Below are 13,145 nucleotides of genomic sequence, written 5' to 3'. Positions count from 1 at the left end.
GTTTATGAGTCTCCCCCCTTTCTTTTTAGTTCAACACGAGATGAGACACATGTGAATACTGGGTCATCATCTGAAGTGGTGCATTTGGATGATGATTTTTCTGAAGAAGAGGAAGAGGATGAGGATAAGATTGAGGATGAGGATGCTACTGAAGAGAGACCCTCCGAGGCTTCAGAACCTATTGAAGAGTTACATTCCAGACCTCATAAATCTCAGGAAGGCACACAGGAGGTTTCAGTTCGACCATCAGTTATTCAAAAACTGGAGAAGGGACAGCAGCAGCCCTTGGAGTTTGTTCATAAAATTGGGGCCGGTGTGAAAAAATGTAATCTAGTAGATATTGGTCAGGCTACAAATAATGGAAGCAACTTGGTACGCCCGCCAGTGATTTATAATGCTCCTGCTAGTTGTTTATCTGAAAGCTCTAATGATAGACCAGTTACAACTAATACAACTGGTTTACCGGCAGCAGCTCATTTGGATTCAGTTAGCAAATGTGACCCAAACAAAGTTGACAAATACCTTGAACAGCCAGACGGGGCCTCTAGAAATCCTGTGCCATCATCCCATGTAGAAACTTCTTCATTTTCACATCAGAAACCTAAAGAATCAAATAGGAAATATTTACGCATGAATTCAGATAAGTTGGTTTTGTGGAGAGATGTAAAATCTCAGGGTAAAACTTTGTCAGCTGGCTTGAAATTCCAGGAACGCATGGGTACTAAGGACTCCTTAAGAGTTAAATCTCCTTCCAAATTAGCAGTAAACCCGAATAAAACTGACATGCCTTTGAATAAAGGAATCTTTGAAGATACTATTCCAAAGCACCATGAGGAATTCTTTTCTAATATGGATTGTACCCAAGAAGAAAAGCACTTGGTTTTTAACAAGAAAGCCTTTTGGGAACAGAAGTGCTCAGTGAGTTCTGAAATGAAGTTTGATTGTAGCTCTCTTCAGTCAGCATCTGATCAGCCCCAAGAGACTGCACAAGACATAAATCTTTGGAAGGAGGAGCGAATTGACCAAGAAGATAACTATGAATCTAGAGGTTCAGAAATGAGTTTTGATTGCAGTTCCTCTTTTCATTCACTGACTGACCAATCTAAAGTGAGTGCCAAAGAAGTAAACCTTTCCAAGGAAGTATGTACTGATGTACAGTATAAGAATAATACATCTTATGTTTCTAAAAGAAGTTCTGATTGCGGTGACATTCTTCACTTGGTTACGAACCAATCCCAAATGACTGTTAAAGAAGTAAGTCTTCAGAATGCAAGGCGTATTAGCCTGGTTGACCAAAGCTATGAATCTAGTGATTCTGAAACAAATTTTGATTGTGATGCTTCACCTCAGTCCACTAGTGACTACCCTTACCAATCTGTAAAAGAAGTAAGCCTTTCTAAGGAAGTGCACATTGGTTTGGTTGATAAGAACTATGGTTCCAGTAGTTCTGAAGTAAGTGCTGATTCTGTTTTCCCACTGCAGTCAGTGGTTGACCGACCACCGGTGGTTGTCAGAGAAACAAAACTTCGGAAGAAGGCTCATTCTGGCTTGGTTGATAACTATGGATCGAGTTGTTCTGAAACAAGTTTTGATTGTGATGTTTCTCTTGAGTCAGTAGTTGATCATCCCCAGCTGACTGTCAAAGGAAGAAACCTGAAAGGTAGACAAGTCCACCTAAAACATAAGAAGCGTAAACCCAGTAGTGCTAAAGCACGTTTTGATTGTGATGTCTCACTCGGGACAGTTGCAGATGAATCCCAGAGGGCCGTTGAAAAGATAAATCTTCTAAAGGGGAAGAATGCTGACCTTATGGATGTGAACTATGAATCCCATGGTCTTGTAATGGGTTTTCACACCGGTGCTCAGTTAGTGGCTGACCAGCCTCAAGTAGCAGAAATAGAGCCTCAGAAAGTGGATGTTGACCTTGAGAATAAGAGTGTTCAGTCTAGCAGTTCTTCTCTAAGTTCTGATTCTCCGGCTTCTCTTTATCATTCAGCTCACGATGAGCCTCAAGAAGCTTTGGATGAAGTAAATCTTAAAGAGTTAAATATTGACATGGAAGTTAAGAGCTATGATTGCTCCAGCTCTGAGTTGACTTTTGATTCTGACCCGCCTCTTCTGTCAGTTTCTGAGCAGTCTCATCTGGATGCTGAAGGAAAAGAACGGCACATTGACCTGGAAGATGAGAGCTGTGAGTCAGATAGTTCTGAAATAACTTTTGATTCTGATATTCCTCTTTATTCAGTAATTGACCAACCTGAAGTAGCTGTTTATGAGGAAGAAACTGTTGATCTGGAAAGTAAAAGTAATGAATCTTGTGTTTCTGAAATAACTTTTGATTCTGATATTCCTCTTCATTCAGGAAATGATCACCCTGAAGTAGCTGTTAAAGAAGTAATTCAGAAAGAAGAGTACATTCACTTAGAAAGGAAGAATGATGAACCCAGTGGTTCTGAAATAAGTTTGGATTCCTATGCCCCTCGTCATTCAGTGACTAATTCTCCCGAAGTAGCTGTTAAAAAGCTAAATCCTCAAAAAGAAGACCAGGTACACTTAGAAAATAAGGAAAATGAACCTATTGATTCAGAAGTAAGTTTGGATTATAATATCATTTTTCATTCAGTGACTGGACATTCTGAAGATCCCATTAAAAAAATAAACCTTCACACAAAAGAGCACATGTACTTAGAAAATAAGAGTGGTTTTGAAACAAGCTTGGATTCTGATGTCCCTCTTCGGCCAGCGACTCACAAACCTGAAGTAATTGTCAAAGAAACATGGCTTCAAAGAGAAAAGCATGCTGAATTCCAAGGTGGAAGTGCTGAATTCAGTGGTTCAAAAACAAGTTTAGATTCTAGTGTCCCTCATTATTCAGTAACTGAATCTCAAGTAGCTGTTAACAAAATAAACAGAAAGAAGCAATATGTTCTAGAAAACTATGATAAATGTAGTGGTTCTGAAATAATTTTGGATTCTAATGTTCCACCTCAGTCAATGACTGACCAAACTCAGCTAGCTTTTTTGAAGGAAAAACATGTTAATCTGAGAGACAAAAACAGTAAATCAGGTGATTCTGAAATAACTTTTGATTCTGAACAACTTCAGGAAGCGGTTAAAAAAATAGACCAATGGAAGGAAGAGGTTATTGGCCTGAAAAATAAGATTAATGAACCTAGTACTTCTAAATTAATACATGATTCTGATGTTTCTGTCCAGTCTGTGGCTGATCAACCCAAAGTAGCTATTAAACATGTAAACCTTGAGAATGAAAACCATATGTACTTGGAAGTTAAGAACAGCCAATATCGTTGTTCTGAAATGAATTTGGACTCTCGTTTCTTGGTTCAGTCAATAGTCAATCGACCTCAAGTAACTATTTTGGAGCGGGACCACATTGAGCTAGAAGGTAAGCACAATCAGCGTTGTGGTTCTGAAATAAGTTTTGATTCTGATGACCCTCTTCAGTCAGTGGCTGACCAGCTGAGAGAAACCGTTAAAGAAATAAGCCTTTGGAAGGATGAAGAAGTTGACATGGAAGATAGCAGGAATGAAGCTAAGGGTTTTGAAATTATGTATGATTCTGCTGTTCTTCAGCCAGTGGCTGGCCAACCTGAAGGAGTAGTTAAGGAGGTCAGTCTTTGGAAAGAGCACGTTGACTTGGAAAATAAGATTGTCAAACCTACCAATACTAAAATAAATTTTGATTCTCATGAACCCCTTCTGTCTGTGACTAATAAAATTCAAGGGGTGAATAAAGAAAGAAATCTTTTGAGGGAGGAACGTGTTTGTCTGGATGATAAGGGCTATGTGCCCAGTGATTCTGGAATAATTTATGTTTCAAATATCCCTCCTCAGTCAGTGATAAAACAACCCCAAATTTTGCAAGAGGAGCATGCCAGTCTGGAAGATAAGAACAGTATTTCTTACAGTCCTGAAGAAAGTTCTGATTCCAGTGACTCTTTCCAGGCAGCAGCAGATGAGCTTCAAAAATCTGCCAAAGAAATAAATCTTTGGAAGGAAGACCATATTTATCTGGAAGATAAGAGCTATAAATTAGGTGATTTTGATGTAAGTTATGCTTCTCATATTCCTGTTCAGTTTGTGACCGATCAATCTTCTGTGCCTGTCAAAGAAATAAACGTGCAAAAGAAGAATCATAATAATCTAGCAAGTAAGAACTGTGAAGTCTGTGGTTCTAAAATAAAATGTGATTCTTGTGTTCGTCTTCAGTCAGAAGTTGACCAACCTCAAGTGTCTTACAAAGAGGCAGACCTTCAGAAGGAAGAGCATGTTGTCATGGAAGAAAAGACCGGTGGACCTAGTGATTCAGAAATGATGTATGATTCTGATGTTCCTTTTCAAATAGTGGTTAACCAGTTTCCAGGGTCAGTCAAAGAAACACATCTTCCAAAGGTCATACTTTTGGATCTGGTGCCCAGTGATAGTGATTATGAAGTAATTTCAGATGATATTCCCCTTCAGTTAGTGACTGACCCACCTCAGTTGACTGTCAAAGATATCAACTGTATAAATACAGAATGTATTGATATAGAAGATAAGAGCTGTGACTCTTTTGGTTCTGAAGTCAGGTGTAGTTGTAAAGCCTCTACTCCCTCAATGACAAACCAATGCAAAGAGACTTTCAAAATAATAAACCGGAAGAAAGACTATATTATTCTGGGAGAGCCAAGTTGTCAGTCTTGTGGTTCTGAAATGAGTTTTAATGTTGATGCCTCTGATGAGTCCATGACTTACGAGTCACAAGGACCTGATGAGAAAATGGCGAAATATATTGACTCAGAAGATAAGAGCTGTGGATATAATGGTTCTAAAGGAAAATTTAATTTGGGAGACACTTCTCATCGAACGACTCACCGACTGCAGAAAGCTCGCAAAGAAGCCAAGCTTCGGAAAGATCCAAGAAATGCTGGCCTAAAAGGTAAGAGCTGTCAGTCTAGTGCTTCTGCAGTGGATTTTGGTGCCTCTTCCAAGTCAGCGCTCCATCGAAGGGCCGATAAAAAAAAACGTTCAAAGCTAAAACATAGACATTTAGAAGATGTGAGCTGTGAACCGGATGGTTTTGAGATGAATTTTCAGTGTGCTCCCCCTCTTCTGTCTGATACTGATCAGCCTCAAGAAACTGTTAAGAAAAGACACCCTTGTAAGAAGGTGTCTTTTGACTTGAAAGAAAAGAACCGTGATTCCCAGTCAAGCTGTGTTCCCAAGGTTGATTCTGTAAGGAACCTGAAAAAAGCAAAGGGTGTCATAGAAGATAATACTGATGAACCGGTTCTTGAAGCCTTACCTCATGTACCTCCTTCATTTGTGGGGAAAACATGGTCTCAGATAATGAGAGAAGATGACATGAAAATTAATGCTCTTGTGAAGGAATTTAGGGAAGGTCGTTTCCACTGTTACTTTGATGATGACTGTGAGACCAAAAAAGTTTCTTTGAAGGGAAAAAAAAAGGTTACCTGGGCTGACTTGCAGGGTAAGGAGGACACTGCACCAACTCAAGCTCTGTCAGAAAGTGATGATATTGTCTGTGGTATTTCAGATATTGATGACTTGTCAGTGGCCTTAGATAAACCATGCCATCGTCATCCTTCAGCAGAGAGGCCTCCTAAGCAAAAGTGGCGTGTGGCTTCTCAACGCCAGACAGCGAAAATCAGCCATAGTACTCAGACCAGTTGTAAGAATTACCCAGTGATGAAAAGAAAAATAATTAGACAAGAGGAAGACCCACCAAAAAGTAAGTGTTCACGTTTACAGGATGACAGAAAAACTAAAAAGAAAGTCAAAATTGGGACAGTTGAATTTCCTGCATCATGTACTAAAGTTTTGAAGCCCATGCAACCCAAAGCCTTAGTCTGTATTCTTTCTTCTTTAAATATTAAACTGAAGGAGGGTGAAGGCCTCCACTTCCCTAAAATGAGGCACCATAGTTGGGATAATGATATTCAGTTTATATGCAAATATAAACGGAATATCTTTGATTATTATGAGCCCCTGATTAAGCAAATTGTAATTAATCCTCCCCTGAATGTACTAGTACCAGAGTTTGAGAGGCGTAACTGGGTTAAAATTCATTTTAATAGGAGCAACCAAAACTCCAGTGCAGGAGATAATGATGCTGATGGACAAGGCTCTGCTTCAGCACCTTTAATGGCAGTGCCGGCAAGATACGGATTTAATTCACGTCAGGGAACCAGTGACCCTTCTCTGTTTCTGGAAGAATCAAAGATTCTGCATGCTCATGAGGTTCCAAAGAAAAGAAATTTCCAGCTAACATTTTTAAATCGTGATGTTGTCAAAATCTCTCCAAAATCAGTTAGAAATAAGTTTTTGGAAAGTAAAAGTAAAAAGAAAATTCATGGAAAGAAGGTGACAACCAGTAGTAATAAGTTAGGTTGTCCCAAAAAGGTTTATAAACCAATTATTCTCCAGCAAAAACCCAGAAAAGCTTCAGAGAAACAGTCAATTTGGATTCGGACCAAACCAAGTGATATAATTAGAAAGTATATTTCAAAATACTCTGTTTTTTTACGTCATAGATATCAGTCCAGGAGGGCTTTTCTTGGAATGTATCTGAAAAAGAAAAAATCTGTTGTCAGTAGGCTAAAGAAGGTGAAGAGAACAGCTAAAGTGCTTTTGAATTCCTCAGTTCCACCAGCTGGTGCTGAAGAGCTGTCGAGCGCTACGGCAAATCCTCCTGCAAAGCGACCTGTGCCTGTGCGGGCTTCTTGCCACATCACACGAAGGAAGAAGAGGAGTGATGAAAGCTACCATGGCCGAAAGAGAAGTCCTGCTGGACCTGTGAGAGCATATGATCTGAGAAGCTCATCTTGTTTACAACAATGTGGAAGAAGGATGACTCGGCTAGCAAACAAATTGAGAGGTAATGAGACAAAATAGAAGTTGTTTTTGTGTTCAGGCTAGTTGAGGATTCAGTACTTCAGTTGAAATATATTTGGTACTTTGCACACACAGCTTTCCCAACTTTGGTGAGAAAACTAATCTTAAACTATTTTGCTATCAATATTATTTTTCACAATTTTTATATTCATTTAAAATTAGTATTTAGAGTCCTTTCATTTTAAGATTCAAAGCAACCTTTGTCCAACATTTTCTGTAGAAGAACTTCATCTTAATTTATGTCACAAAGTAATTTAGCACCATATATAGAATTTTGTTCCTCAAATCATATCCCTCTTATTTTTTATGATTATCTCTCTCATCCCTGCAAATTTAACATTGTGAGAATGAATATAGCAAACTTATTACAAAGAAGGAACTATAATGAATTATGTCAGCTTTTGAATGGGGTTGACTTAAATGAATACAAACAAAATGTAGTTTGTCTTTCTTTTTAAAACATTCCAGAAAATGAGATTCCGTAATCTTTAATACAGTTTTTAAAAACTGGTGATTTTTTTTTATGCCTAACACAAACTCCTCCTGCTTCATTTAAATTGGATCTGCAAGTCTCTAACTTTTATCATTTGGATGCATGCACACATACAGTCTCTATAAGTTTTTTGGGTTAGCCTTATTAGATCTTAAAAGGGAAAATAATTTTGCCCATGTGTTTAAGCATTCCCCCCCCTTTTTTTAACCACCTTTACTCCCTTCTACATGAAGAGTTGGTGGTTTAATATGAAAATCCAGGTTACTTTGTGGCCTTATCTCCTAAAAATATTTTAGGCATTACCATATTAGTTTTTGTTTTTATTTTTATTTTTGTTTTTATTTATTATTATTATTTTTGAGACGGAGTCTCACTCCGTTGCCCAGGCTGGAGTGCAGTGGCCTGATCTCGGCTCACCGCAACCTCCGCCTCCTGGGTTCAAGTGATTCTCCTGCCTGAGCCTCCCAAGTAGCTGGGACTACAGGCGTGCGCCACCATGCCTGGCTAATTTTTGTATTTTTAGTAGAGGTGGGGGTTTTACTGTGTTGGCCAGGCTGGTCTCTAACTCCTGACCTTGTGATCCACCTGCCTTAGCCTCCCAAAGTGCTGGGATTACAGGCGTGAGCCACCGCACCCAGCTTACCATATCAGTTTTTAATAACTTGTACTGAAATTATTGGCTTGGTAATATTTGGGCAGGCCATTAATTCTCATTAGAAAATTACTTAATATTTCAAAGAATTGAATAAAACTGGTAATCTTTGTGGAGGCCCATTTTGCGAGTGGAAACCTGTATTTATACATTAGTTTGTCTTTAACTTGTTAACAGATTTTAACAGTTCAAATAAAAGATGTTAACGAGATGCAGTTTGAGTCTGGGATACTCAGAATACATCCAGAACTTGCATTCAGGGACACTGATTGAGTTGGTACAGATGCATTCAGTTGTCGTTCATTCATGTTAAGCCAAGATCCTGGATCTTCTATCATTAATGTTAAGGGGAAACATGAATTACAACTATATTGTATGACTGCCGTATTTTCTTGAAACTAAGGTCAGTGTTAAACCATATCTTGATTTCAGAATTTAAAATGTGTTACCTTAGAAATAATGAAATATAGTGTAACAGTTGGTTTCTAAATGTGGTTTTATTTCAGGGGCCATTGTTTAACCTGTGTGTATGCTATGATGGAGTTCTTTTGTAATTTCTTTACTTCTAAATTTAAATAGTAATTATGTTTAAAAACAAATGTTTTTGTTTTTAGTTGCAAAGCAGCATATATCTCATTTCCTTCGACCTTGCCTCCTCATACACAAATATATTTTCATTTCTCTTCTTAAAAGATCACTGTGGGCCAGTAGTTTAAAATAATCCTCCAATTTTAATTTAGGAACAAAGCTTTATCCTAGTGACTAGGAAGTAAACAAACAGCTGATGTATAAAATATTCTATTTGTGGGTATTGGTGTCTTTTTTCCCTGTGGAATATACACATAGTTCCCTTAAATTTTATTAATAGACATTCTGTATTCTTTTGGTGTAAGTTTAAAAGCAAGAGATCAAATGAAAATATGTATTACGTACTTATGATGTGTTATATCTATTGTGATTACATCATGTGAGATAACAGTTCTTATAATTCAAGTAATTCAAATTTCAAGTTATACAAATGTTACCATTTTCACATTGGAAGCCCTTCTAAGTACCATTTTCATTGGGGGCAGGGAGAAGGTTTATATTTAAATTTTATATTACCAAACATAGAAGTACAGTGCTGTACTGATGGTTTTGTTTAAAGTTTTTGAAATGTTTACTAGTTCTTGTAATCATTATTTTAGACAAGCGTGAAAACTTGAAATTGTTGAAACTTATAATTTAAATTAAATTGGAAATTACTTTCAGAATTTGGTAGTATACAAGATGTGCCCCTTTGTCTAAATAAATGTTGGCTTAATTTGCAGATTAGATAAAACAATTGATGTTTTTGTGTATTCAAGAGTGCATTAAATTCTTTTAATAGTAAAAAGTCAAATTACAACCATAATGAGTATTTTATTAATCTTGTTCTTGTTCAGTATTTTGCATAGATTTTTATTGTAATTGTCCTGAGTTCTACAGTATGTGGACAGTATCGTGTGAAGTGTGTTTTTGCATTTGTGCATTTAAATTATTTATGTAACTAGGGCTCTGAGTAACACTTTTTTTTTTTTGGTTGAAGAAAAGCTATATTTAAATATTCAAATAATTATATATTTCCATGTAAAACTAATGTGAAGACTAATGTATTTTTTATATTGCAATGTAAAAGCTAAACTTGTTTTTGATGTTATCAAGATAAAATTTATTAAACCTTGAAATTTGTCTCTGTTCTCTCTTCATGTTAGAAACTTTTTCTGGGAATACTCGAAGAATAAGAGAATAATGGCCTGAGAGATAATAAATGAGAGAATGTAAATGTTGATGCCAGCGAGAAAATAGTTTAACCAAAGATATACAGATTATATTTGATGCAGTAGTTATTTCAAAGGATTAAAATTAAACCATTTATTTGGCTGGTAGAGTGGTGGATTAGCAGCTTTTCACTTTGTGTACCTGGATTGAAAGGGCCCGTGAACAAGACTGAGTTCATGAGGCTGCATCTATATCACTGTTTGACACCTACTGGGAAGGGAGGACTTGGGAGCCTCCACTGCCACAGCATGTATTATAAAGGACAAGAAAACATGAGAAAGTGTATGTGGGTCAGTGAGGTAGGTGCCTTTGGCCCCAGTAGTACTGACTTCCAGAGTTTATTGGCCTAGATGTTATTGCCAGGATGAACAACATCGTAATATTTTTTTTCTTTCTTTCTTGAGGCGGAGCCTTTCTTCGTTGCCCAGGCTGGAGTGCAGTGGTGCAATTTCAGCTCACTGCAACCTCTGCCTTGCAGGTTCAAGTGATTCTCCTGCCTCAGCCTCCCGAGTAGCTGGAATTACATGCATGTGCCACCACACCCAGCTAATTTTTGTATTTTTTGTAGAGACTGGGTTTTACCATGTTGGCCAGGCTGGTCTCGAACTCCAGACCTCAGTTTGAGACCACCTGTCTTGGCCTCCCAAAGTGCTGGGATTACAAGCATGAGCCACCACACCCGGCCTCTAATATTTATAATAAAAATCACGGCTGGGCATGGTGGCTCACGTCTGTAATCCTAGCACTTTGGGAGGCCGAGGTGGGTGGATCACGAGGTCAGGAGATCAAGACCATCCTGGATAACATGGTGAAACCCCATCTCTACTAAATACAAAAAAGTAACCTGGCCTGGTGGCAGGTGCCTGTAGTCCCCACTACTCAGGAGGCTGAGGCAGGAGAATGGCGTGAATCCGGGAGGTGGAGCTTGCAGTGAGCCGAGATCATGCCACTGCACTCCAGCCCGGGCGACAGAGCGAGACTCCGTCTCAAAAAATAAATAAATAAATAAATGACTAGAGTGAAAATGTAAAATGGAGTCCATTTTCAGCAAAGGGCTTCTATGTAAAGAAAATATAGTTTGTTGTTGAATCTTTAAGTATAAACTTATAATTTTCTGTGTTTATAATTTATTACATGAATGTTACAATAAATTTATTTCCAGGTTTCCTTATTTTAAGGTTAAAAGGGGTGTGTGTGTGTGTGTGTGTGTGTGTGTGTGTGAATATCTTGGCCCTTACTGAGTGCCAGACATTGTTCTAAGTTTTTAATCTGTTATCTCATTTGATCTTCAAAGGACCATTATGAGTTAGATACTGTAATTTTCACGATATATTAGATGAGAAAATTGTGGCATATTGTAGTTTATAGTTAATCATCATTCCCACCCTCCAGTTCCAAGCCAGCACTAATCTAATTTCTGTCTTTGTAGTATAGCCTTTTCTGGATAGTTCATATGAATGGAGTAGTAAAATACGTGGCCTTTTGTGTTGGCTACTTTCATTTACCACGATGTTTTGTCGTTGTGTTGTAGCACAAAATTTGTTCCTTTTTATTGCTGAATAATACTTACAGTTCGTTTTTAATGAAAATAATAACACAGCCCTGGTCTCCTGGTAGCAAATATGAGAAAACCACTAGGTTTGAGCCTAGCTGTTCCCTTTATCCCTCTTCTATGTGTTATCCTTGGTAACTCCCCAGACCCAAGACCAGACAGGACCATTGCCTTCTAGAGTTCTCTTATTCCATACCTGGATGTTTGTGCTTCCTCTCTTGGACTTTTTGTCCCTTTACTACCCTTCCTGGCATTCTTTTCACTGTTCTGTGAATTCTCATTTTCAGTGTCAACACATTACCCTGTGTTCTCAGTGCTTTCATAGTGGATTGTTGGCAGGTAATTGGAATCTGAGAATTTTATCCAAGTTGCTCATTATTCTAATCTCCATGAGCCACAGAGCCAGGAACTGCTTGATGGTGTACTGGTTGTGGCGAACACTCTTTTTTGAAAATTACTCTCTTACATAACCACAGCATGTATCATCAAAATCAGGAAATCAGCATTGATCTGATAAGACCATCTACTCCACAGACGTTGTTCAGGTTTGGGGGATTATTCCAGAATGTTCTCTCCTGGTCCAGGATTTGATCCAAGATTATCTACTGGCATGACTCTAATTTTCTTCAGTATGGAGCAGTTCCTTAGCCTTTCTTTGTATTTCATAGCATAACTTATTGAAGATAACTAGGTTTTTTTTGGTGGAAACTCAGTTTAATGTTTCTTCATAATCTGCTTTTCTAGGGGAGGAGCAGAAATTCTGTATTCTTAGTGAACTAGAGCCATGTGATGTCAATTTGAATAAATGTGATAGAAGATACCCAGTGTTGGTCCTTAGGGAAAAAGGTTTTCATAATCAGATAGAAGTAGGGGCTCTCACTGAGGTTCAGTTATCAACAAATAGTTACATTTTCTGGCAGTATTGACTGTGAATTTTATCTAATTATTTAACTCATAGATAAGACAATCACTTATTCATACATTTAACAAATATTACTTCTACCCCTACTACATGCTTACCCCTGTGTGGGTGCCAGGGATCCAGGCATCAACCAAACAGGTTGCTCACCCTTATGCACTGTGCATAAGGTTGCTCACCCTTATGCACTGATACGTGTGAGGGGGAATTTGAATAGTGGTAAGTCAGTGGGCTTGCAACATAATTCTTGTGCTTTCAAAAATCGTTCATAGACTCATATAGCTAACACTCACAGGATACTGCTCTTTGGCATTGACCAATTCCTCCACTTTCTGCCTTGAGACCCATTGCAAGCTGTTTCTGATCATTGTCTGGAAAGATTGTTTTCCTGTGTTTGTGTTATTTTGAAAAGGCTCTCTGTGTTGGTTTGGTGCACCAGGATAGTGTTATGTAGACTCACTTGCCACAGCAAAAAAAAAAAAAAAAAAAAAAAAAAAAAAAATCCTAAGGAGAAGTTGGTATACTCATCAGATGTTAAGTTTTTGAGCTGAGATTTTGTCAGCTTTTTTGACCTGGAAAAATAGAAGGCTTACTTTTTTTTTTTTTTTTTTTTTGAGAGTTGTCACTGGTCACAGATAATTAAATAAGTAAAGTGAGTGGTGTTTATCTAGGTCTTTGAGCTAGACCTAGTTTACTAGCTGATTGACTACCTGAAAATCTGAGTTTGAATGTGGTTATTTCACTGTGTCAAATGGTAGCCTAGTAATTGATTATTAGTGCTGTTTTACACAGTGGCCTTCTTATGTCTAGGATA

At 37.8% G+C, this 13,145-nt stretch overlaps 1 protein-coding gene across 20 annotated transcripts in view; it reads left to right on the top strand.

The window, feature by feature from the left end:
• ZDBF2 (zinc finger DBF-type containing 2) overlaps nt 1-9,766 on the top strand; it is a 38,559-nt gene extending 28,793 nt beyond the window's left edge. For 16 of the 20 annotated variants that reach the window (XM_050750778.1, XM_050750767.1, XM_050750774.1 and 13 more), the window contains one exon: nt 30-9,766. In XM_050750778.1, coding sequence (XP_050606735.1) covers nt 30-6,915 — 6,886 coding nt within the window. In that variant the 3' untranslated portion in view covers nt 6,916-9,766. The remainder of the gene's footprint in view (nt 1-29) is intronic. The other 4 variants (XM_050750783.1, XM_050750784.1, XM_050750786.1 and 1 more) reach the window with 4 other exon arrangements.
• The last annotated feature ends 3,379 nt before the right edge of the window (nt 9,767-13,145 follow it).

Source organism: Macaca thibetana, chromosome 12 (genome assembly GCF_024542745.1).
Source record: "Macaca thibetana thibetana isolate TM-01 chromosome 12, ASM2454274v1, whole genome shotgun sequence".
Taxonomy (NCBI): Eukaryota; Metazoa; Chordata; class Mammalia; order Primates; family Cercopithecidae; genus Macaca; species Macaca thibetana.
Note: the sequence above shows the minus strand (reverse complement) of the source record. Positions and strands in the feature narration are given on the sequence as shown.